Genomic DNA, 26,410 nt, shown 5'->3' with positions numbered 1-26,410 from the left:
TGAAATAAACTGAAACAGACAGATTAACAGGAGGAAAGGCATACAGATTTATTAATCTTTAATTTTACGTGCACGGGGCATCACAGAAAGAAGGGAATACCCAAAGGAGCAGTGAGATTTGAGAGTTTTCATAGCGTCTTAATAGGGGGAATAGTTAGGGTTAGATAGTTAATAGTTAGTTAGATGTGATAGTTTTGTGACAATTTCTGTTTGGGCGTGGCGCCAACTTGTCATCTTCCAGGAGAGAGGATTAGAGTTGCTCCTGGGTGGGGTTTTAGGACAACTTTTGGGAGGCTCTGCTTTTAGGCAGATAAGGGATTTCAGGAATTCAGATGCCTTCAGCTCAAAATAATTTTTATGCCAAAGTGGCATATTTGGGGGCAGCATATCCTGATCCACTTCAACAGTATGTTTATTGGAGTAGATATCTGGAATTAGACATGGCCCTTTGGGAGAAGATTCCATAGGTCCGACAGAACATTGTTACAGGGTATCTATAGAATCAGGCTTATTAGGCAATGCAAAAATTGTCTCTCTGGAATGATAATGAACAGAAAGCCATTTGGTATGGGAACCTGACACTTGAGCTTCTGCATGATGACCAAAAACAACACCGTCTCCTTTCCTTTCTTGTGCATAGTTAGAGGTCCTTTTTGACCTAACTACCCAGTGTTGTCAAGATAACTGGTCAGGCTGACAGGCTGTTTTGACTATCTGTGGGTGACTAAACTAATTTTGACTGGGAAAGTATAAATATTATCCAGGCTCATCCAAATCTATCTTTCAAACACAGCCACACAGACTCATAGGTGGCAGCTTATTTTCTGCCCAAATACTCATTCGCCTTGCTCTGAAGGTGGTTTAAGAATCAGATGGCACTTAATGCATTCCTGCTTTAACCTTCATCAACTTTACCCTGAGGACAGAACAGCAGATGAAAAATTAGTGTTTTCTGGAAGACGCTCAGACTATGTCAATGAAAAAAGGCCCCGTTTGCACTCTCTTTTTTCTCCTCTTAGTTCTCTTTTGGATTTGGAAATTTTACGAGAATTATTATTGACCTCCCATGGGCTTTTGAGATTACTATTGCATTGTCTCTCTACTGATTTTTCTTTTTTTTTTTGCAAAACCCCTATTGCTGTTCGGCCACCAGCTTCATTAGTTTGCTGTTGGCCATGATCATAGGCTCAGTAATTTCAACACTTCATCCTGGGTTTATCAGCTGGGTTTCTCTAGGCCTTCTCTATTAAGCATGCAGTTCTTCACTGTCTCTGTTCTCTTGCACTCTTCTTTCTCGGGATAGCACTTGTGGGGACTTGCAGATTTCTTCGCCTGATTTGTTCTCACTGCCGCCAATGTCATGATCCGCCTATTTGCCTTCTGTCCCGCTGCCGTGAGGGAGATTCCAATGTTGACATCTTGTGAGACTGACACCTAGTACATTCTGTCTGCATTCCTCTCTCTCCTTAGAGCCAGGAGAAAGTAGTTGACATGAAGGAGAAAAATTGTTTTATATTTTCCTCTTCACATGGTGTAGAAGTTTGTCTGTGATATACAAACAAATGTTGGTAGATCTGCTCCCATTTAATTTTAGAATCTATTTAGCATCCTAGATGAGCACATTCAAAGAGTAAAATGTTAGTGTTTTTTGTCAAGTTCTGCCTAAATCACCAGCCTTTCTTCTCTCCTGCCTCTACCCTTGAGGTTTTATAATCCCTCTACCCTTGAGGTTTTATAATCCCTGGGCCCTGCCTTAGACCTGGGCCGAAAGCCTGGGGACACAGACTCTAGAAACACTGGCGCTCAGCCTCCAGTTACTCCTGCTGCCGTATTGGCCCCAGCCTTTGTGCTCAGGCCTGACCACTGGACATTTGGCAGCCCAAGTCGTGTTCTAATCACGTACTCCAGTTCTGGGAAATGGACCTCTGTCTTGTTTCTCTACCAAATTATCTAGTAAGTGTTCTCCCAAGAATCCCAGGCCTTCCAGACTAGGACTGTCCTGATTTTGTGCTTGTAACTCTCAGAAACAGGGGAAACTGTTACTTCTAACAGGCTTCCACAGGGCCATCTCCTGCTGCCTAATAGGATCCTAGCACATCACCAGCTCCGGGATTTTCTGTGGCTGTGGAACATCGTTTAGGCAACCTCCCTATGACTGCCCTCATTGCTTTTGTAATGCTTGTAACTTTCTTTAAAAGACTTTAACACACACAGTGATGTGTGTGTGAACTCTAATCCAAAACAGAGGGGAATGAGGATTTAAAATTTAAAGTGTCTCAATTGGTAGTACTCACCCTAAGGGAGGTTAGTTAATATTTGAAACGCTTGAATAAAAAACCCATAGGCTATTCATTGTATATAAATTATACCTCAATAAAATTGATTAAAAACAAAACCAGACAAGCCTTTTCTCCAGTGGCCACCTGCACACCCTCCTCAATTATCTTTCTCTCTGATTTGCACCAGGTGCTCTGATTCTAGCCTAATATAGTGATTGTGGCATTAGTCACCTGGAGGGCCTGTGAAAATGCAGGTTGTTGGGCCCCACCTGCAGAGTAGCTGATTCTGTAGGTTTGGGATGGGGCTTGAGAATTGGCATTTCTAATAACCTCCTCTGTGATGCTCATGCTGCTGATCAGGGGGACCACTTGAGAACAGCCGGCATAATGAAGAGTAGAACTGCTCTTTCATTGGTGGACTTCTTAGTCGTATTCAAGATGACCAACGTGTCTAGAAATAATGTACAAGCCCTGCTATCTTTGTGTGAATGGGGCACAAGGATCAAGCAAGCCCATGTAGCATATTTTAGAAGCTTATGAGAAATGCAGAATCTTTGGCACGGATGCTAGACCTCCTGAATCCGAATCTGTACTTTAACAAAATCCCCAAGTGATTCAAATGCATATTAAAGTTTGAGAAATACTGGCCTAAATCCTCTGTAGCACACATCGTCTAGCTCAGTGGTCCTCAGTTGTGGATTCACATTAGAATTATCTGCGGTGTCTAAAAACTAAATTGATGGCCCAGCCATACTCAGATTGTTAATGAGAATCTCCAGGGGTCGAGTCCAGGCTCCTGAAATGTCTTCTAAGCTCCTTGGGGGATTGTAAGGTACAACAGGCTTTGGGAACTGCTAATCTAGTCCCTGAGTGCTATCCACAGGGCTTTCTTTTAACAACGCACCAGTTGGAAATGTCTTCCGCTTGGCCCACCCTCGAAGTTAAACATTGACAATTTAATGCCAACTAATACCTTATCTAACTGAACTGAAATGATTTCATTCACCCTGGTTATATAGACCCATGAGAGAAAACATGTTGGCTTCTATCTACAGTGTCTTTACTTTAGAATCTGAGCCACTGCCTATATTTAGTGGCAGTCTGAAGTGTAAATGCCTTCCTAAAACTAAGTTTCTAGTTTAATATAAAGATGTAGTTACTCCACTGAATATTCTGCATCTGGAGATTTGTGAAATGTTGCGATTTTATGTTCTAAGCACTGTATGAAGAATCTTGTCTTACTGCGGGATTAGACACTGTGGAAATCTTTACTTGAAGAGCTTCATAATTTGTGCCAAGTGTATGGAAGTGGGTCTTACTTCTCTTCTTGAATGCCCCTCAGTCTTACCAGAACTCACAGCACAAAGAGATCAAAAGCTGTATTTCAAATTATATAAATTCCTAGCTGATGTTGTTTGAGCAGATGAAAACTAATTAATAATTAGAGCAATTAGGCACCTGGAGAATGGCCAGTTGAAATATGCCCTGACTTCTTCTTGTCTTCATTTAGTCCAGCCAAAAGACTCTGCATGGATCAAGGTTTATGAGTTACAGGTACCAAGAAGTTCCCATGTTTTAAATATGTCCGCGAGCCCCATCTGTTGGTTATCTCCACACCTCAGACATAGGGAAGGTGAAAGTCGCCATCTGCAGCGTCCTGCCTCCTCTTGTTTCACATACGAGCAGTTGCACTTCAGTCCCCTAAACGTGTAAGTCAGAATTTCAGTTCTAGTGAATGAAGATTTGTTCAGCCCAGGTAGGGAGAGATATGAAAAAAACAAGAGCCCATCAGGAACTGTAGGGCTCTTTTCCAGGGTCCTCACTAGAAGATGGCATGTTCCAGCTGAGGGCACTGCAGGAAACCACCAACTCCCTTAGGAAACCAAACCCGGATCTTCCTGGGTGGGTAAAGGAAGGAGATGCTCCACGTTGCTGGGGGCGGGGGGGCCCTCTTCTACACCTGTGCTTCTGAAACTGGCATCGGCACACAGGTCACCTGAGGATCTTGTTAAGTGCAGATTCTGATCCAGCGGGTCTGAGATGAGACCTAAGATTCTGCGTTTCTAACCAGCTCCCAGGCCATGTTGATGCTATTGGTCTAGGAACCACCACTTTGAGTGGCACTTAGAACAGGGCTTCTTAAAATTGAGTTTGCAAAAGAACCACTTGGAAAGCTCATTTAAACACAGCTTTCTGTTCCCCAGCCTCAGAGACAGATTTAATAGGGGAGGCCTGATAATTTGCATTTTAACAGTTCCTAGGTGATTCTGGTGCTGCTGGTCCTTGGACTACACCTTAAGTAGTAGCCAAGTCTTCAGTTAACTTTTGAACAGATTAGGATGCCTCCACCAATTAGCCTCCTTTTTGAAAACAAAGAACTAAACACCAAAAGATTAAAGAGGATGCTACCAAGCCTTCCCTTTGGAGAAAATTACATAGCAAACTTGGAGAGTGTCTCAGGGTCTCTGTTAGTTTTTGCTTTGACAGTATGCTTCTCTAAGTTAGACTAAAATGAATGCTTCTGGAACAGAATCTAGAGATAAGATTGAATTGAAGGAACAACAACTCTGCCTAAGTGGTGCTGACTGAATAATAATAATATTAATAATGGTTATTTTAGGATGATAAATCTATGTGTGCATAAAAAAGGCTAGAAGAAAATGGCAAAATATTGTCAGTGGCTATCTCAATATCAGTAATGGGATTTTGGGTGGTGTTTATACTTTTTTGCTTCATATTTTTCTACAAAGGGCATTTAAATATTGCTTTCTTAACCTTAAAAAAAGCCTAATAAATATTTTAAAGGAAAAAAGTGAGCCATATGCTCTGTGTAAATTCATATATTCTTGGTTTAGTTTTGTTATATTTATGTCTCTGTGCATTTTTTTTAACAGGAAATGGATTATTTTGTCTATGATAGTCCTAGTGTTTGCGGGGCAAAGGGCATAGGTAAGGGTGAGGCCCGGCCATTTGTCTGCCGCAAAAATACCTTTAAAGAGTCCCACAGGTGAGGTAGTAAGTTCCCGGGAGAGAATTAGGAGCAGCTCGTGTTCTTCCCACTTTACCCCCAAACGATCCAGCATAAGCGCTCCCGCAAGAGACCCTGGAAGGACCTTTTATTCTTCTCCTCACAAGGGCTGAAATAAGCTTTAAGTTAATTTAGACAAAATTGGAAACGATGAAAAAATGAGATAACAGTAACAATTGTAACCTAGTGGCAAAGTATAGAAACTGCCAATTTGGACATGTGAACTCAGTGACTTCTGTGGGCCGGTTCTCCTGCGTCCAGGCTGCATGTGCCCACTCAGGATGGCCAGGCCAGAGGGAAGGCGCCCAGTGTCGTAGGAATCACATCATAGTGTGTCACCATCGAGCCAATATATGTGCTCGATGTGTGTCAGGGAACGATCATTCTAGAAACACGTAACCCGAGGCTTGAAGATGCACCTGTTGGGGTGTTATGTGAACTGTTGACATACATGCTTATTTCCAGAAATCCAAGAAAACAAGTCTAAGTCACACTTTTTTGCTTCCGTTGATCTGGAAACGTTCAAAGTTGACGTGCATGTAGTTCACTCCTGGCACAACTTTGCAACTAAACTCTAGGGCTCTAGTGACACCTGCTGGCATTTCATCTATTTTATGTTCAAAACAAAACAAAACAGCAAAACGTTTAACATGTTTTCTACAGTCCTTGGGCCTGATTATGTGAGGTGCACTCTACCTACTCGAGAGATAATCGAGAGAAGGAGAGGTTTGGTGGGACCTTCCCGCGTCGTGGAGGGAGATGTGTGAATGAGCCATTGAGTGAAAATATCCCCAATGGGAACAGCAGACAACAGAGTTCTCATTGCCTCTCTGCCCTGCACCAACAGCTACGTGGCCTTGAGTAGGGCCCTTGACCTCACTTTCATCATCACAAAGAGAAGGAAGCAGCAACCTCCCTCCCAGTGCCCTTTAGGGCTCGTGAGGATTCTTGTGGCATTTCGTACTAACTAAAGCTTGGAGCTGTCACTGGAGTGATGACCTCAAAGGTCACTCTCCAGGACCTTTCCATCACAATAAACAAGATTCCTCACCAGCATTGTGTTTTCAGAAGATGGATGGAAGTTGTTTAAGGAGCCCAGCATTGCTGTAATTTATTTCTAGAAACATCTAAATCCGAATGATCAGAAAAAGCCAGTGAACAGTCTCAGAAATTGTCCACTTTTCCGTCCTAGGAAACCATGGACTTTGTTGTGTGTTTTGGAACACGTAACAAGCCTTAAGGTTGAGAAAATGCTTCCCACTTAATGCCAACTGAATTATTTGTGCTTTTTCTGTCTCCTCTTGGGAAACTCTGTGTGGGCCTGTGGTTTGTTAGGCCAATAACAGGATATTTGATAGTCCCCAGGGAGTTATAGTCCCATATTTAGCCTGACAGAGGAAGTGAGGTCTGATGATGAAAATAATCGAGGCATTTCTTTAATGCCACTATTTTATTTCTTCCTCCTCCCTCAGCATCCTGACTTCACCATCATGCTTGCCGAGGCTTTCAGTGCTATTAACAGTCCTTAGAAAATGGCCTTTTCTAGTTGTGAAAGGAAATTTCCCTCTTAGAGTTCCTGAGTCCTCCCTCAGAAAGCTGTTAGGTATGACTGGAGCACAGAGAGGAGAGAAAAACTCTCTCTTAGATTCGCACCCATTAGATCGCCACTATCAAAGGAAAAACAAAACAGAAAGTAACGTGTTGGTGAGGAGGTAGAGGAATTGGAACCCTTGTACACTCTGGATGGGATTGTAAAATCATGCGGCCACCATGGAAAACAGTATGGTGATTTCTCAAAAAATTAAAAATAGAATTGCTATATGATAATATGGTGTACTTCTGGGTATATATCCAAAAGAATTGAAAGCAGGAACTTGAAGGGGTATTTGTACACCCCAAGTTCATAGCAGCATTATTCACAATAGCCAAGGGGTGGAAGCAACCCAAGTGTTCATCAGCAGGTGGATGGATAAACCAAATGTGGGGTATACGTACAATGGAATATTATTCAGCCTTAAAAAGGAAGGAAGTCCTGACATGCTACATGGATGAATCTTGAGGCCATATGCTAAGTGAAATAAGCCAGTCATAAAAGGACAAATACTGTATTATTCCACTTAGAGTAGCCAAATTCATAGAGACAGTACAATGGTGGTTTCCAGGGGCTGGGGGGAGGGCAAAATGGGGAATTATTGTTTAATGGGTACAGAATTTCAGTTTTGCAAGATGAAAAGAGTTCTGGAGATGGATAGTGGTGATGGTTGCAGAACAATGTGAATATTACTTAATGCCACTGAACTATTCACTTAAAAAATGGTTAAGATGATACATTTATGTTATATGTATTTTACCACACTTAAAATAAAACTGCGCATACACACGTTTAGAAATGACTACTATCAATTACTTGACCGCATTAAACCTGGTAGTACGATGCAGTGATGTCCAATAGAGCCTTCTGTGATGACGGAGATGCTCTTTGTTTGCATTGTTCAGTAGGGTAGACACTAGCCCCAAGTTGGCTTTTGAGCACTCGAAATGTGACTAGTGCAATGGAGGCACTGAATTTTATTTTTATTCAGTTTAAATTTAAATAGCCACATGTGGTTTGTGGCTATCATACTGGAGAGTGCAGGGAGAATGTACATCTCTGTTAGTATCTATTCCACAATAATTTCCCTTCCTCAGCACACAGCTTCAGCAGTCAGACTATAAACCTAAGAAGGTAAGGTACTGGCTTACGTGGGGTCCCCAGTTCTGCTTTAACCCCCAGCATCAATTTGCTACAAAGCATTTTGCCAAGAATGTGATTCTTTATTTGAGCAACTTGATATGACTTTCATTGGTGTCAGTTATTGGATCCAAGGGCAGAGATGGCCTTAATTCACCGGCCAGCCTTTTCTAGCAAAATGCCCTTTAGAGACCTAAATTCCTTTACTGCCATGCACGTTTTTCCTTCGCTTTTCCGTGTATATCCATGGAGTGATGTTATGAACTAGAACTGAGGCCCAAGTCCTGATGCAGAAATTATGTAAGCACAACGCTGTTTGTTCTGAGTACCCTAGCAATTGATGCATGTTTTACTTTTTAAGGCTTTGCTGGAAAACACAGGTAAGATACGTAACAAATCCTTAGACTGAAATAGAATCACACAATAAAATTGATGAACCTCTAATGTATTCATCCTCTAAAATGGGAATAGCTAAATATGTCATCATGTATTGTATAATGTTGCTTAGAAATAACATTGCCAGCAACTGAAAAAGGGCTTATATTTAAACAGACTACAAATAGAAGGTTTAACAAGTCAATCAGTGGGCAGCATTCCTTTGTGACAACTCAGTGTTTAATGACACCACAGATGCCACATTTATCTTCATGGAAAGAATGAAAGCTGTTTATTAAAGAATAAAATATGAGCAGTGAAATGAAGATAGCTGTATGGGAGGAAGGGATAAGAAGAAGAGTTCATGTTATTATTACACAAAATGGATACAGGCTGTCGAATAAAAGCCGCTATGTTTAGCTCCAGCACATTTGCTCACTAAGAACACTTTTTCTTTCTGTTTCAGCAATGGGTCGAAGGCCTGAGATCAATCATACACAACTTCAGGGCCAACAACGTCAGTCCCATGACATGCCTCAAGAAACAGTGAGTTTTGTTTGCATCACCCTTTGTTCTTGGCTGTTACCAAGCAAATGGTCAGGATAGGACATGAAGGCTGAGTATATGGCCAGGCAACATCTTGCTTGCATTGCCCTCTGTGCTCCTGACCTTGGAGAAGATGTTGACCAACACACACCTGTACTCTTCATGCCACCTGGCAGGGCATGTGTGATAAACCTATAGGCCGAAACCTATATGAAAGAAATGATTGATGGCAGGGAGATGCTGGAACCTCAGCTTTCAGTATCCTCTGGATTGTGGGCACTGGCTTTTGTGTCCCTAGACAGAGTCTGCTGATAAATAGCTCTGCGTACCTGGGGCCATACTTGAGTGCTGTTGTAGCTGGAGCCTCTGTTGCCTGAGACTGACAAGTGGAGAGTGTGGCCAAGAGAAGCACTTGCAAAAGCAGCCATTGCTAGGGAGGGATAAAGGGAGCACCGACCCAGGAACTGGTTAGCGCTCAATCAGGAACCCAAAGGTACTTTTGCAATTCAAAAAGCAGGCCATACCCCAGTACACTGTATCCAAAATCCAGAGGGGTACGACAGTGGTAGATCTTAATCCTTCCCAAGTTATTCTTTCAAGGTGACATGAAAGTTACTCCAGTAGAAATCCTAGCCAAAGCCAAAGTCAGCCTGTTTGAAAAGCCATGACCCATGGAGGAGTAGGGCTGCCTGCCATCACAGGGCATCAGAGGTAGTTGCGAGGTGCAGAAGGGAACCACATTGAGAAAGTGCAGTGATGAGCTCGCATCTCTCACCCAGACCCGGCGCCAAGGGTGCGATTCCTTGTGCTGCAGGGCCCTAGGAAGAGAGATCAATCCTTCGGGCACTTTCTCTCCTTACTGCTGATCCCTTTAGCAGGTACTTTAAGAGTATGGACTCTGGGCTATAAATCCCAGCTTGGCCATTTGGGTGCTGGGCGACCCTCAGAAGTTCTTAGCCGTGTGTCTCACTGTCCTGTGAATGGAGATGATGACCGTTACTCATCTTAAAGGATTACCGTGCAGATGAAATGAGGTCATGAAAAGCACCTCGTCCGGAGCCTGGCTGCCAGTCCTTCTTATTCAGTATTAGTTATTTTGATTTTTATGCTGTCCATCTGGTTTTCCTTCCATTGTCTTAGGAGAGAAGAGTTGTTTAGTCTCGTATATTCCTATTTGTTGCGCAGCTGTTTCTCCTTTCCCTCTGCAGTTGGTGTGGCGTGTTTCCTTAAAAATAAAGAGCAATCCACGGATATTTGATGTTATGACTTCAGGCACTGATAAGAGTCCCAGAGATTCAAAGACTTTTGGAATGCCCGCTTACACCTGAGTGACCTGTATATCTGTGTCTGGACACTAGATCTGACCTGCCCCCAGTGGGATCCTACCCAGATCCCTTTATGGAGCTGGTGTTCACCATCTGCCAGCTGCCATGAGGGTTAGCTCACCAGGGGCTAACACCTGCCACTTCTCCAGAGTAGTGCCCTCTGCTGAAGGGGAGTCCCGTGCTTGGGGGGTCACACTCTTCCCAGCTCCTCGGGGCAAGCCCATGGCCAATGATGCACTGAAACAGGGTACAGAAGGTCAGCCCCCTTGCCACCAAGTCCTGGTGCACATCACACCCCAGAGCTCCCTGTGGCATCAGGCTAAAGTTCCAGCCGAGACCACAACTTTGCATCCTGTTCTTTCTGCCCTATTGTTTCCCTCACTCCTGTTGTCCTGAAAACATCCCCTGATAAGTAGCCACTTGTGCTTCTACGAAATGTGACTTAAGACAGAAACTTTACCAAATCATGGTGTTCTGCTGATTGTTAGAATATTATTGACTGTAAACAGTGAAAATGGGGGTCATTAGCTAAGAACAGTCCTGGCACCAAACTACAAATAAGTGTTCTGGGTCCCTGTGTTTCCAGAAAGCCTGGAGAAAGCAGGGAGTTGCTTACTGTCAGTTCGAGTTAATGAATTTCGACCACTGGAAATCAAGGAAGGTCCCTGTCTGTACTTCACTGCACTGGGAGCTGGGGTGGAGGGTCCCCATGGGTTCTCAAGACAAGGCTGGCTGGTGTCACCATCAGTTGCATTTCTCACCACCTTAGTAAATTATTAAAGAGCAATAATCAAGGACTAGACCAGTCACCAAATAAGTACTGGGGATTTGTTTTGCTCAGTGCAGGCACTCAGTTTTCCGGTTCATGTAGGTTTGCCAGATAAAATATGGGACTTTCAGTTAAATTTGAGTTTCAGATAAGTAATAAATAGTTTTTTAGTATAAGTATGTCCTATGCACTATTTGGAACATACTTGTATTAAAAAATTATTTGTTGTTTATTACAAATTCAAATTTAACAGCAAGTCTTATTTGCTAAATCTGGCAACCATAAATTTATATAATCTCAGCATATAATTGTCCCTGGTTTTCAGAATAAATGTTCTTTGCTTCAGTGAACTTTCTTTTAAAGTCTTAACCAGATTGAAGCTGTTCCTCCCAAGAAACATTAAAACAATATTGTTCCTGTTGTTTTCCAGCTGGATGAAATTGGCATTTATGACCAACACAAATGGTAAAATTCCAGTTAGGAGGTAAGTCCGTCCTTCCTGTGTGCTCCCCGTATCCTGTGTCGGCCCTCATGATACCAGACCAAAGAGAGAGCCCTCCACAACTACTTGTTAATTGCTTTAACTGAAGATATTTCTGGAAGTGTGGTTTGAATCACTTCATCAAATGCCATGTTCAGTTTGTAAAAATCATTGTGGATGTAAAGTTGCATTTGTTTCAGAATAGCATTAACTCACCTTTGATCAAGAACATCTGAAAAAGCAGTGTTTTTTTTTAATCTTCAAAGAAATGGGTTTTTAGGATTTAAGTGTCTTTCACCTACTTGCCCTGAACAACCACTAGCTAAAATGAAAGAAGTTTCTATTGTGCACCTGCAGTGGAAGAGTGGGGACTGTGTCTTAGGAAGATGATGCCTCTGGACAGTGCATCTCATTCTGAGCTTTGCTGCTCCTCGGTGCCAGAGTGGTGGACTCCTTCTTTGGCTTCTTGCCAGTTACTCTCTAGGTGTTGTCTCTGACACTACACACTCTTCAGAGCTCTCGCTTCCTCCCTTACCCTGCCCAACATAACAGTGACAAGGAAGGAAAAATGGCAATAAAGCCTGAGTGGAATCAAGAATGAGGAGAACATTAACCAGATCCATTCTCCACGTGTTCTTTAATACTTACGCTGATGCGTTTCACCCTCTGAGGATTCCTCCTGCTTGCCTCTTTTCTGCCTCTCCACTGCATATCTGGTGTTAGGGTTTATTAATGGTCTGTGGCTACAGTTGGAAGCTCTTGCAATGGTGATGATGGCAATCCTTTACCAAACTCTCCCAGTATCTTTTTGGTTGGTATTTGTGAAAGCACTTTATGGAAATTCCAGAAGCTAGACTGGGCCCCAGGGCATCTGCTGTCTACATGAAGCCAAGATTGTATTTGGATTCAGGAACCTAAGCCCTGAACCTGAATCAAACATGGGTTCTTCAGATACCAACCCACTCTTCTAGTATTCTTCAGGCTCAGGTTCATGTTCACGTCTTCTCTAGACAAGACTAGCAAAGAAACCAACCAACCAACAGCAACAAACAAAATCAGAACTACAGAGTAGAATCCTGTCTTATAGCTGCTCTATCTTTCAGAGATGAGGCAGACAGGTCAGCAGCTGCATCAAATGTGAGTAGATGCATTCGGGGAGTGACACACTGATCACTCTTGGCCATTTCTGACTCTTTTGGGCCTCCCTTTCTCCCCAGCCACTTCATTCTGCTCTGAAGCTTCCATTCCGCATCCCTTTGAGAATATCTCCATACTCCCTGCACATTATTCTTTTCACATTTAACAGAATTTTCCTAGAGGTCATCATTTTTCCAAATTCCATGTCTTATATCAATGAAAAAATAAAAACCATACAAATCATAAAGAAGACCATGGACAACATTCTTTTTATTTAACCTTTTATTGAAGGTTTACAGAAATATAGACCTCGAGCACTTGTTGTGGTCTTTACAGATCTATCTGTAGGATTTTCTGTCTTTTAGTTAGTAACTTACTAGCAAGTCAATTTTATGCCAGATTTAAAACTTTAAAAACAGCCCTATTAGCACCCTTGACTAATGATTGTTGGCAAAAACACTTTAACTGATCCTTATTTCAAACCCTTTGCTCTATTGAACGATAGCAGGACAATTATTCTAATGTATCCCAGCATCCTACAGCTATTGTTAAATATGTAGTACATCTTTATTTAAAATCAGTATTGAAGTAATAAGTTCAAACTAAGAGAGCCCAGATAGCAGTGTGAAGAGCAGAAATGGAAGTTGGATCAGTTTTTACATACTTTCCTCTCCTGCTTTTTCTTCCAAGATAAGGTTCAGGAAATGGGCAAAATAGAAACACATAGATTTTGATCAAAGTGCTTCTAACTAGCTGTTCTGGTTTCATTTGTATATATCCTACTAATCAAGCCGTTGTTATACAAGCTTTGAGGACTTTTCTGATTCCAGAGATCTTTTATCTAGCATGTTCACATACAAAATTATTACTTTTTTTGTAGAAATAGCCTAGATATTTTGTCATATTCTTTAGCTCTCTTTGACATAAACTCTGGTGCCTGCCAGTATTAACAGGTGTCTGACACAAGACGTCTGTGATTCAGTGGCAGTTTGTTAGAGTTGATGGAGAATTGATACCAAGCCAAATAAAAGCGGATAAATCTCCTGGTGGATGAGCTGCCAAGGGCTAGGTGGAAATTGCTCTGAATGTTTTAATGGATATGAAGAGTAAACACTTTTAAAATGTTGTTTCAGCACCATCATTCTGGAGTTTTTAAAATGGAAACTATTAGTATAGTGTGCATAATGTTAAAAGGGATCTGGCGTCATTAGTCATTACATCGCTTGGGAATGGCCCCCTGCTCTTTAGCATTAATCTAGATTTAATATCCAGGAAGTTGCAGGAATGACAAATGAAGGAAGTCTTACTCTCCATCTCGCTCTTCTCTTTTCTTCCTATGTACCTAATCTTATGCAGTCTGCCTTTCTCTCAAATTTACAAGCTCGCACTCAATTTGTCAATTTATCTTCCTCCTCAGACCAAAGATTTGAAAGTCACTCTTCTTTCACTATCTCCCATCCCTTATAACCTGAAATTGGAACCAATGGCTAGAAAGTTGGGAAATGGTAGGCAGACAATAGTTGTGGGCTATGGCTGGAAGAAGTCCCAAGGAGACAGTTGTGTTAAAGAAGGCCGAGACTTCAAGGATGCTCATGGCAGCCCAACTCCTACGTAATCCACCCATGTCCTGAAGGCCCAGCCTGTCTACGAGGAGGGTCTGCTTCTGCTAGGGCTTCACTTTGTGAGTCCTCCTGGACTGTTTGAGAAGATGATGTTAAACCCTCTGGATAGAATGTAGATCCTCTGAGGGTAAGCAAAGAGTGACACTCCCTTAGTTTCTAGGATCACTGCTGTCTTCATCACCTGGAAGGTCCCCTAGAACATGGGATTTAACCAGGGCTTTAATAAGACTGGGCACTGCTTAACGGATTTGCTTTATGTAGCATTGCTTTTGGGAAAGGGGTGGAGGTTTATTTTGCAACAAAAACTTATGGAGCACCTGTTAGCTATGAAGCATTAAGCTATGCTCTGTGGGCATGGGGCTGTGTATAAAGAACTGAATTAAATTATAGTCCTTTGTAAACACTCTTCATTCCCAAGAAATACCACATAATGGTGTTTACAATGCCAACAGCCTGTGATAAGTGTATTTCTGTCAGCACCCTGGTTAAATGGCATTCTACTTGGTCTCTGACACCACCGGCGACTCAAAGAATCCACCTTCACTCCACAACACCCCTCACCGGTGAGCAAATCCATTTGAAGGACCAAGAATGATTCCAAAAGGTAACAAGCAAAGACCATAAAGGCACCACCCCAGGGCAATGCTCTATTCGACTTTCTTGCTCCCATTTTCCATCCTGAGTTTGATCTCTTCTAGAAGGAGGTAAGCAAATCTCTGGTGAGGCTGCCCAGCCCAAGCCCCCTGATGAAAAGATGGGCCTGAGAATGAGCCCTTCTGACTGTAAGGCCCCCCCTTGCTTTTATCATCTTCTGTGCAGTCGTGTCACTGAGCTCTGACTTTGCCCTCACTAACATATTCCTACATGGATTTTGCTCTGTCCCGGCACTGGACACCCTGTTTTTTCTGTCTTTCTCAATCTCTTTACCTACCCTCCCCACCCCCACCCGCGCCACAAATACTTGGACCTCATTGCTCCCATGAAGCATTCTTGTTTGACTTCCTCTTTCTTGGTGCTTCCCCAGGCCCTAGCCAGAAGATCCTGTTCCCGTACAGTCTTGTGTTCTTCCCTGACCCCAACCCCGTGTCCAGGTTCTGTTTCTCCAGAAGGTCGCAGGTCCTATACCTGCCGTGTTCATGACCACGTTGATCAGTTTTCACCTCCTTTACCAGGCCTAACAGCAGCTCCAGTGGCTGAGATACCCCTAAGATTGCTTCGCAAAGATTTTCTCACCGATTAAAAGTGCCAGACGTCCCAAGTCCTGCTGGAGGCCTGTAGCGCTCACATTAACACGTTTTTTTTTTTTTTTTTTTTTAAAGACGCACTGAGTAGCTGCTTTCCCCTACATTGTAAAGGTCAGATAAATTGCTTCTCAACCCAATTCAATGTATAAAAATTCCATGAACTCTAGAGATGTGGGAAAATGTAGACACAGCACCTCCTGCACTAGAAACTAGCTTGCTTAATGTCAAACACATATGCTCTGCCATGTCTGTAGGTTTGTTAAAGAGAATTCGTAGGCCTCCCTATGTTTGAATACAGCTGTCTCAAGCACTCTGAAAACTGTACTTCTTGAAGTATTCTTGGACCGAGTATGAAACAAGAAAGCTTTGAATGAACACGTAACAATTCATTTACCTAAGCCAGTTCTTCCCAGTCTATTCTGGGAAGCTGTACTCTGCAGTTGAGCGGTGCTTTCTCCCACTCGTCGGGATTAACTGGTGATCGGTGCTTACATTTGGAGCTTGCCTTCCACTTCACGTGAATGGTGGAGTGCATGTCAAGGTTGGGCAGGGGGGCGCTGTTACAAATCCTCTTGTGCTCACAGGGAAAGCGATCCAAGACGAAAGCTTCCCAGACGAAAGTAAACTCTATCTTCAAGTCGAGGCTGGACTTCGGAATTTAGAGTTGAAGTTATTATGGTGATAAATTACCTGGCTTCCAATCAGGGAATGAATGAAGGCTCCTTTGGGTGGCTAAGGCATGGCTCAGAGCCAAGTGTGGATTCCAGGATACCAAGTCTCTCCTTGAGAGCATCATTCTGAGTGTCACTGATGCATTTATCATAAGGAGTCTCTCTTTCCTGCTTTTGTCATCACCAGGAAATATGCTTATTAAAATGTTACCCATTTTACTCTTCTTGATGCACACCATACTACTTAAAGGCAGCACCATTACTCAAAAATACCATGTCTCAGGGTAGTGCCAAGATTCTGTTGAAACACTGAATACTTGTTCCCCAGCCTCCCCTTCCCCCGACACCTGTCACTTTCATAATAAACTCCCTAATACTTGAGGCAGCTGGCATTTCAGAGTAGCTCAAGGGTGCTTAGTTAAAAAAAGAAAAAATAACAAACTACGTCTGCTAATGCTTGTCAGCTGTAGTAAGTGTGAAGCCAGGGCAGGGTAAGAGCAATCAGGTATGGGCTGAATTCAAAGGGGACTTCTTCTTTTCCTCAAACCTAGATAGTGTCAACGTGAGGTTTTATTCTAAAGCTTCTGTTCCTTCTGCTACATTCCTTTTTCCTGAGAAAGCAATTTGATAGGATCAAAATGTATCATTGTTTGTGTCCGGTGTTGTGTATCCCCCGGTGCCTCCTGTGTTCACAAGCCCCCAGGAGGACCACCCATCAGGATCAAGCAGCCAGCTCAGGTAACCAGAAGGACGTTGCAGGAGCTAGCTTGGGAAGTGAAAAATACCTAGAAATGAAAAGTAATTTTATTCTCCTTTTCCTTCTCCCTCCATCCCATCATCTCTAGTATTACTTGGATCTTCGCCTCAGAGAAAACAGAATTAACAATAACTTAAGTTTTTGTCCTTTCTTTTCTGCCCTAGTATTACTAGAACTTTTGCCTCGGGGAAAACAGAAAAGGTGATCTTTCAAGCGCTCAAGGAATTAGGTCTTCCCAGTGGAAAGGTATTCGTTAATTTAATTGTGTGTTTCTAAAAGCATTTTGCTTATTTATGTCCTCATATGTAATAAGCCAGAGTATTTATGTTCAATTGATCTCAATTGGATTCAGAATTAGATTCAGTCACATAGAGTACCGTTAATTTCCTCTTCATTCTCCTTCCTTCCTTCCTTCCTTTTGTTTTCTGGGCATTTTAACCTAAATATTTTCAAACTCAAATAGTGTACTTCAAAATATTTTTGTCAACTTTATTAAGAAAAGGAAATGACAGCCAGGCTGCTCTTTCACACAGCTTATGGAAAGCTTATTTCAGAGAAGCCCGTCCGCATTGCCTCCACCCAGCACAATGTCAGCATGAATAATTGACTCATAAATTCAGTTCCTCAAGACAGTTGTGCAATATTTTATGCAGCACCTCTCCCCACACAAACCGTTTGTGTCTGTGGCCCTTCGGATTTAAAATAATTGAAGTTAATTTCTCGACTGCAAGGAAGATTTGAGCCTGTTACTGCTTTAGCAAATCCTATTTGAAATATAAACTTCAGTACGAAAAAGAAAATCTTATATGATTGTCCTGACCCCCTTTATGTGGTCTTGTGAAAATTCACAAAAAAGGCATAAGTAAACGTTGGCCTTGATTTATTCAGCATCCTTTAGGCAAGCACTTGCTTTTCTCCCTCAAGGAGAGAAGGAGGAAAGGTTTCTTTGTATGTGTTCGCTGGGGTGTTTCCCAGAGCAAGCCCAGCTGTAGCTGAGGTTGGAACACACCAAGCATGGCTGTGTGGTAACTAGAAATTCTCATTTACACATGCCGTGTTCTGGAGGCACGGCCTGGCCGGGGCTGGATGTTGGCCTTCTTGGTTCTATCAGCAAGAATCAGAGATGGAGGCCCTGGGATCCCAACTGGTCATCACTCTGTTTCATGAGCCTGTAGATTCTTTCCCTCTAAGGAGAAAAAATGTCCCATAATTTCTGACACTCTTTTATCCTTTACAGAATGATGAAATCGAGCCTGCGGCATTTACTTATGAAAAGTTCTATGAACTGACGCAAAAGATTTGTCCTCGGACAGATATAGAGGATCTTTTTAAAAAAATGTAAGTTCCCTTTATGAGAAAGTGCTGTATGAATGTTATCCTTGCTTTTTTTAGATTTTTAAGACATTTTTTGTGATAATGCTTTATTATAGTATGCTGGTAGTAACTAGGAATACCTAATCAGGGTTACGTTTTCACCCCTTAGTTTTATTAGTGTAAAAGTTCACTCCGAATTTTTGAGAAACTTTTACATTAGTTAGTTGAAGCACCTGGAACTTTTTCCCCCCACCCCTTGCATTGGCTTTACTAACTACCTCCAATTTTAACCTGCTCCTTTAGGTATTAACCCATTATGTGAACTAACTAGATTCGGTTTGGAATGTTATTATGTTGTTGAAAGGTTCATTCATTCCAGTTATTTCAAATGGATGACTTACATGTTGTTTTTAAAGTAACCTCTTTTGATAATGCTAAAGAAGAATTGCAGACATTTTCTGTGAGCTAGCAGGAGTGTTTTCTTTTGTTGTTGTTGGTTATTTTTTTTCTTACAAACAGTCTCTGGCCATTTTAAGAATGCACCACTACTTCAGGGTTAGAAAATAAGTTTAGAATTATCATCGACAAATGTCAACATGTAAATCGTACCTACTGTAGCATCATATACAAAAACTTACTTTTTCTAATAAATTTCTTTTCAGCAATGGAGACAAAACTGATTATTTAACGGTAGACCAATTAGTGAGCTTTCTAAATGAAGTAAGCTTTTTCATACATTAACTCCATAAAGTCTGTGTGCAGTGGCTTGCCTCCTCCAGTGTCCTCATTGCATGCCCGCGTCATACGCCCTCATTCGCTTTGCTTCTGACCTGCTGATCTTTCCATGATGGCTTTACCAGGTGCAAAAATCAGCTGCTGCCCTGTGTTCATGCACTTCCTACACGTTGGCCTTGCACACTGCTTTTTTGTTGGTTTCTTGCTGTGATGTGTAGCTCTGGTTTTGTGTGTGCGTGTGAATTTTATAATATATTCATTTAATGAAATGTGTCTATGTTTTTGCAAGATGATGTTTAAGGTACTTATTTTTTTAAATTGATCTCGTTAAATAGAGAATGAATTGAGTTGAGCACACTATCGTTGGATTCTCCATTGCTAACTTTTTCTCATACCTTTGCATGGACTGGAAATCTTTATTTTTGTCTTTTAATGGATTGCATGTAAGAAAAATATGTAGATTCAAATAGAATATTTTGACAACAAGCACAACACTGGAGTTCCTGGGTGAAAATATAGCACATATTAGGCCAACTGGATTACAGGTTAAATTTTTACTTTTTATTTTTATAACAACCTCAGAGCTAATTTCAGAAAATGATTCACTTAACAACCAAAACTGGTTGACAAAATTTGCTTAAGCACAAGAGAAAAATATTTTAGAACAAGTAAAGGTTGTGACTTTTGTTACAATTAACATTAACTTTTTTTTTCTTTACACGTCCAAAAAAGTGTTTTCTCTTCAGTGAAACCCATTGAAGTTCTTGCTAATGCAAAAAGGAAAATTCCCTTTTTTTCTAACACAGTCATAGGAAGAGTTTAAGTGAGGAACGGACAATATATTTTTGTTTCAAAACAATTTACATTAACTATTATAGCAGATAAAGAGAAAACATTAGACAAGGCAGTATCCTACCAGACATGAGGATTGCCTCAAGACAAGACAACAGGCAGACTGTGATTTGCCACTTTGTAGAGACAAATCGTATCTTTGCGAAAAGTCTTCTCTTTTCTTCCCATGTCAGGGCTCGGTGGCTCCCAACTTGAAGGGTTGCACTTTAGAAGCTGTGGTACCCAGAGCCTAAAAGCACTGATGCAGGAAAGAGAAGGTACTGCCTACATCAGCACAGATGCCTCCACTTTTAAATAAGCCTTTCAGAACAATACAATATTTATTTTACTTGACAACGTTTCAAGTTTTTCCACTCCACTAGTTTTTGGTCATGCGAATACTATGTTCATAATCTTTACCCAGATATTATCCACATTCTTATGCCACCGTTGCTCAAAAGTTAAATGGCTTTAATGTGGTCTGTTTCCTTAACCCCTTCTCCCTCCTCTGCTTTTTAAAAAAGATTTATTGTTTTATTTCCCTCAGCTTCTTCATGCACTTTGGGTCATTGATCATCTTAAGTTTTGGTGCGATGGGCAGGAATCTTGCTTTCTACTAAAGAAGGAAGACACTTTAGTGGAGTGCAGAACATCTGCTACATCATCAATTGGCCGCTTCCTAACCAAAGGCCTCTTGTGTGCTCTGGGATGAAGCTGGCACTCAACCATCTCTTAAACATCACAGTGATCTTAATATACATTTCACTGTTCAAGGAAAGAGACGATTCTGAAGTCTTGAGGAGAGGTGCTCCTTTCATGGGCTCTTATTCCATGCCTCTCCTTCTATGAGTTGTTTTTTGTAGACCTATCCCATTATCAATCTTGTAATTCTTATAAATCTAAGACATAACATTTAATTTTTGAGATAGGATCACCCATACTTTCTGGCTCTGGCGTCCAAATCTTTCTTAAAATACTTATTATTTGGTAAGCTTTTATCCATCGCTATTACAGTGGCCAGTAGCTCTCATTTGTTTTTTATGTTTCCTTTTATTTAGCTTCTCATTAACCGTAACGAAAGGTCTTCTTTTGTGATGGGACTGGTGGCATCAGTGTGATTCTAGATTTCTTTGGGTCTTTAGGAACAAGGAAAGAGATGTGGAACTAACCGAAGCCCAGAGATTTTAATTAGACCTGTCCCATAATAGAGAACTGAGGTCTTAGGTGGCCACAATAATCAGGAATTTGCTTTATTTTCTTATTGCTGGTAATCCTCCCCCTGCCTCATACGTATTATATGATCACATTAGGCCCAAACCTGATTTTTGAAATTTTTATTTTTTATTTTTCAGTTGAAAGAATAGAAGAAAGGGGCCAAGCTCTCTTTCCGTTTATAATATCTGTGTTCTTTAATGCATAGGCAAAGAGAGAAGGGGGTATTTGTTCTTATGAGTAAGCATACCCTTGCCAATTATTTCTTTATCTTCTTTATCTTTCTTTTGAATATAATTTATGTCAACCTCTCTCTCTCCCAGTGCAACTTGAATTGAAGCCAGTTGATGTCTTTCTCAGTAAGAGTAAGAACATAATAATGTCCCTTATCTCTTTACTCACTTGGGCACAGTTCTGTGACCTATTTTTGGAAGCTATTTAGAATCTCATTTTACGAAGCTCTGGACATCATGGGGCGAATGTCCTGCGTGCATTGCTTCCCCGAACACCAGCTGAAAACCGATGGTCCCTCAGAGCTGTGAAGTATTTGCCCCACTGTGTTTATGTCGGTGTGGAACTCTTCTGCAACCTTATCACTCTGAGATGACCTGGAAGTGATCTTTCTCCTCATTGTTTTCTCATCTGAAGATTATAGTTTTGTGACTCTAATGCAAATCTTACCATTTGTTTCCTTGCCTTTGGATTATCCAGATTATGCTGTACTTCCTTTTAGAAACGTGAAAATTTTAGAGAAAGCAAAAGGTCATGTTGCCTGGCAGAGCAGATGCAAAGACAAATGCAATTTCATATTGTCTGCTCTCACTGCTTCTTTGCTGCAAATGTAGAATTGGGGATTATGATACATCCATTTTAGGATCTGGTTTTCCTGGCTATTCCTTCTGATAGGCATGATGTTCTAGTGAGTATCATGCCCTCTGACTGAATTTTAATGGGATTTAATTGGGAGGACATCTCAAATATTTAGCATTCTTCTATCCTTGTAGGATTTAGGTACTTTTTTTTTTACTCATCTGCAAATATGTTAAAATGCATACCTTTGCAAGTTAGAGCAGTGCCTCTTAAATTTGAGCACGGCAGAATCACCTGCAAGGCTTGTTAAAACACAGATTCCACCCCCAGAGAATCCGATTTCATAGGTGTGGCGTGGGACACAAGAATGTGCATTTCTAACAAGCTCCCAGTTGAGGGTGATGTGATAGCTGCCCTCCACAGACCACACCACAAGTAACACCTGGTAGAAGACACACCTAGATGTATATAAAAAGCACCTAAGAATGCCTGGATTCCCTTTCCTTCTTTCCCTAACTTTATCTGTCCTCTCCCTTTTAGCTTACTCTCTTCTTTTGCTCACTTTTTAATTCATATGGATTTGCCCCATCGTCTCCATGAGTCCAGAATACTTACCAAGGAGCGTATCTTTAAATCAAAATACTTACTTTTAATAAGGAAGAGAAATATAGTGGCCAACCATGACCATAAATGCTGTGGGGTCTAAAAAGGACCTTTTCATCCCAAATCCATCTTCCGTGATACTATTCACATAGACGGGAGAAGGAAGTTGCCTAGAAAGAGTTTTTTTGTTTGTTTGTTTATTTGTTTGTTTTTAAAACAATGCATTCTCACCAGAGGGGTGGTGCTTGTCATTCCCTTGAATTGCTGGCTGTAGGGTTGCATGATGCCCATCTGTTTCTTAAATAAGAGGTAGCATGTCTTCACGTGCCTGGCATTCCATGGTCCACCTCACAACCTCTCTTTCCCTGCATACCCCATAACTTTTGTTCTTTATGGTTTCAAGGCCTGTTATTAATATAACAGTTTCTGCTCTAGCACATGCATGGATGTGAGCTGTTGTGAGCCGTAATTTCTTAGATTACAACAGAAGCATGCTTCATTGGGATAAATTGACAAAAATATATTGATTCCTTATGAGTAAACACTCTTAACTCGGTGGGGAGGTGAGAGGACCAGAACAGGCTAGGCCACAAGTGCTTTAGGAAATTACATCCAATATTCTGTTGGCCAAAGGCATTCATTCTGTGTAACCCACTTTTCAAATTATCATTTCAAAACAAATGGGGAAGGGAAATCCATATGAACTTTTAACAGTTGTTTCTTAAATACCTTCTCAATAGTGTTTTTCAAAGTCTGTGCATATATTTGGGTAAAGAGCTATTGCCAGGGTCCTACCTACTGACTAGGTTTTGCTCATAGCTGCTTGTCTGCCATTATTATTCCATTGAAGTTTGCTTAATTGATGGATGACCAGGGTCACAGTGTTCTGTCCTCTAATCCACAATGAACACTAAGGAATTTTAATGAACCCAGTGCCTCCAGATACATACATACAGACAGACAGTTACACACATACACACACACACACACACACACACACACACAAAAGACTGTAGCTGAGTCAGTTAGTAAATTGGACTTTTTTCACCATTGTTGTGAAGTTAGAATGACAGAACTGCAGAAGCAACATTGCTCCTGGTGCCTCACGTAAAACCACGAGCATCTAGGTGCTGATTTGAAAAGAATGACATCACCAGCCTCCTGAGTGCCTTAATCATTCTTGTACTGTCTGCTCAGAGAATTTCCTCAGGGCAAACTGAGTTAGATTTCATAGAGAAAAAGACTTTCTGAACTACTGATATTTAAATACAGATTTTCATATTGTCTATAGCTTGTAAATATCCTTGTGCTGATTAATTTTCATCATTATTACAATTGGTTCATTTGATTAATATTTACTCAAGAAAATGAAGTTTGCAGTGCCCAAGAAATCTTTAACTGATGTAGAAAGATATAATGAAAATGAAGTGATGTTTTCCTGTCTAACATTAGGAGATTTGGTTGTTATTGTTGTTTTGACACTTAAATTAATATATTATCTATTTGAACTATTTTGGAGATTTTTGATTTTTGTTTTTTCTTTTTCTTTTTAAGATTTTTGGCTTCACTTTATATGGACACTTAAGCCAAATGTCTTAGCTGTGGTTTTGAAACTAGAAGACACATGCACACCATATTATGTAACCTTCAATTTTTGAAGGAAAAACAATGTACATTCTTTATTCTTCCTGTCTAGTTCAGTGAGGGGAACCAACAAAGTACTCCCAAAATTGGACTATTTTCAAGTATATTTTAGGGAGAAAGACAGGAAGAAAGTGAAATCCTATTTTTGTAACTATAAACATGGTATTCTAGATATATCTTGTTTTAGAAATTATGTACTGTAATAATGTGTAATGCCACAAGGGCAAGAAATGTCAGCCTAAATGGAGTTATTTTCTCATCATAGCATCAACGAGATCCTCGACTGAATGAGATTTTATTTCCATTTTATGATGCTAAAAGGGCAATGCAGATCATTGAGATGTATGAGCCCGATGAAGATTTGAAGACAAAAGGTAATAAAAGTGAAAAAAAGAGAATTTTTCTTTATTTAAAAAAAAGCAACTTTAACAAAAAGTATACACAACTTTTAAAGTCTGCATTTTTAGTTCAAGGTATCTTTCAAAGCTTTGGAGCTCCCTAGAGGCAAGTATTGATAACTGACTGATTTTTTTTCTTGCTCTTAGTTGGTATAAATTTTACTTTACATGAAAATTTGTTCATGCTGCCTGAAGTATAATGCCAATTTATTGTATTATTAAACACATTATAGTGATATTTTCCCCAGCTAATTTCTTAAATTAGATCTTTAGCATTGTATAATGCTTAAAATGTAAAAATGCCAAATACAGTCTCTGTTTGAAATCTTTGAAATAATTTCGTTTGATATAAAAATTTGTACCTTCTTTTTCTCCTTTTTGTTTTGCCAAGCCGAATAAACTTAATACGTGATTTGATGAGCCTTCTCACCCATCATTTGACCTCTGGTATGGAAGATAAATGCAGTTGATAGGAAATTAAATAGTTAGGAATCAATTAGCAAATTGTTAGAGTTTGTGAACTTTTGCCCCTTACAATGAATCTTTGGGAACAATGTGTTGTCCATTCCAATATTTGTCAAAGGAAGGGCATGGAGAGGAAATTTAACATTGGTTCCATAGCAGGGGAAACACTTGCGAAGGATGGGAGGGGTGATGCTAATATAACCGGACAGGGAGTGCTAAGAGATCCCCGAGCTGGAGCCTCTGGCCTATGTCTCAGTGGAGAGTGGAAGGAGATCTAGGTTCCACTTCTGTCTCTCCCATATGCCCATGAGTATCATGGCCTCAGTTTACTCCTCTTTAGAATAGGGGCTCTTGGGGCCAGCCTGGTCTTAGTGGTTAAGTTTGCATGCTCCGCTTTGGCGACCTGGGGTTCACTGGTTAGGATCCTGGGCGCAGACCTAGCACCGCTCATCAGGCGATGCTATGGTAGGCATCCCAAATGTAAAGTAGAGGAAAATGGGCACAGATGTTAGCTCAGGGCCAATCTTCCTCAGCAAAAAGAGGAAGATTAGCAGCAGATGTTAGCTCAGGGGTAATCTCGCTCAAAAAAAAAAAAAAATAGAATGGGGGGTTCTTTTTTCTTTGTATCTCATGCCAGTGAAAGTGGCTGAAAAGTTTATACATTCTCTGGATGCACATACAACCTGTTTATACCTATGCCTGGCCCACTGTACTGTGTGACCCAACCCTGATATTTTTCCAAATCCAGTAGAGTTTTCCCTTGATTGTAGACATACATCCTTTATCCTTTCTGCTGGGGCCTCAAATATATATTTAGCAAAATTGCTTCATTTCTTTCCTCTCTATCACTGTTCTGAGTATCATAATTTATTCCACATTGCATGTGACTAAAGTGAAGGGGCAGGTGGCTTGATAGAAAATCTAGCACGTCACAGTATTTGATTTGATTCTTGTTGCTACCCTGTCAGTGTGTGACCTTGAGCGAAGAACTATATTCCTGGGCCTCAGTTTCCCTACCTGTAAGATAGTGGGGTTCACGTACTCAATCAACTAGTATTTCTCCCCTATCCCCATTCCCTAAAGTTTATAGAGGCCTGACTGGGGGCTAAACGCTGTGCTAGATGCTGGGGATTCCAAGTTACATAAGGCGGTTGTGATCTCTGAAGGAGAAGGACATGTGACTGACTCAGTGCTTCCTTGGCAGTGTGATAACTGTTATGATAGAGGCTTGTCTTTGACTATTTCTAAAGACCTTCTAGGTCCTAAAAGTCTGAAATTACCAATGACACATCTAAAAAGCATAGCTTCACCATTTCACAAATGACAGAAATTTTAAAATCTGTGAAACCCTATGAATAGCAGTGGAGCATTGTCTGATCCAGTTCTGGAAGGTGAGAGGATGGTGCAAAAAGACCAGGCAGGGTTCAGCTCTG

At 41.0% G+C, this 26,410-nt stretch overlaps 1 protein-coding gene across 4 annotated transcripts in view; it reads left to right on the top strand.

The window, feature by feature from the left end:
* Positions 1-26,410, top strand: part of PLCB4 (phospholipase C beta 4) — a 380,701-nt gene that overhangs the window by 269,029 nt on the left and 85,262 nt on the right. For all 4 annotated transcript variants that reach the window (XM_046679316.1, XM_046679314.1, XM_046679315.1 and 1 more), the window contains 6 exons: positions 8,880-8,959; positions 11,484-11,537; positions 17,130-17,211; positions 18,203-18,303; positions 18,942-18,999; positions 24,380-24,488. In XM_046679316.1, the coding sequence (XP_046535272.1) occupies positions 8,880-8,959; positions 11,484-11,537; positions 17,130-17,211; positions 18,203-18,303; positions 18,942-18,999; positions 24,380-24,488 (484 nt within the window). The remainder of the gene's footprint in view (positions 1-8,879; positions 8,960-11,483; positions 11,538-17,129; positions 17,212-18,202; positions 18,304-18,941; positions 19,000-24,379; positions 24,489-26,410) is intronic.

Source organism: Equus quagga, chromosome 12 (genome assembly GCF_021613505.1).
Source record: "Equus quagga isolate Etosha38 chromosome 12, UCLA_HA_Equagga_1.0, whole genome shotgun sequence".
Classification (NCBI taxonomy): Eukaryota; Metazoa; Chordata; class Mammalia; order Perissodactyla; family Equidae; genus Equus; species Equus quagga.
This window is presented reverse-complemented; position numbering and strand designations above follow the sequence as displayed.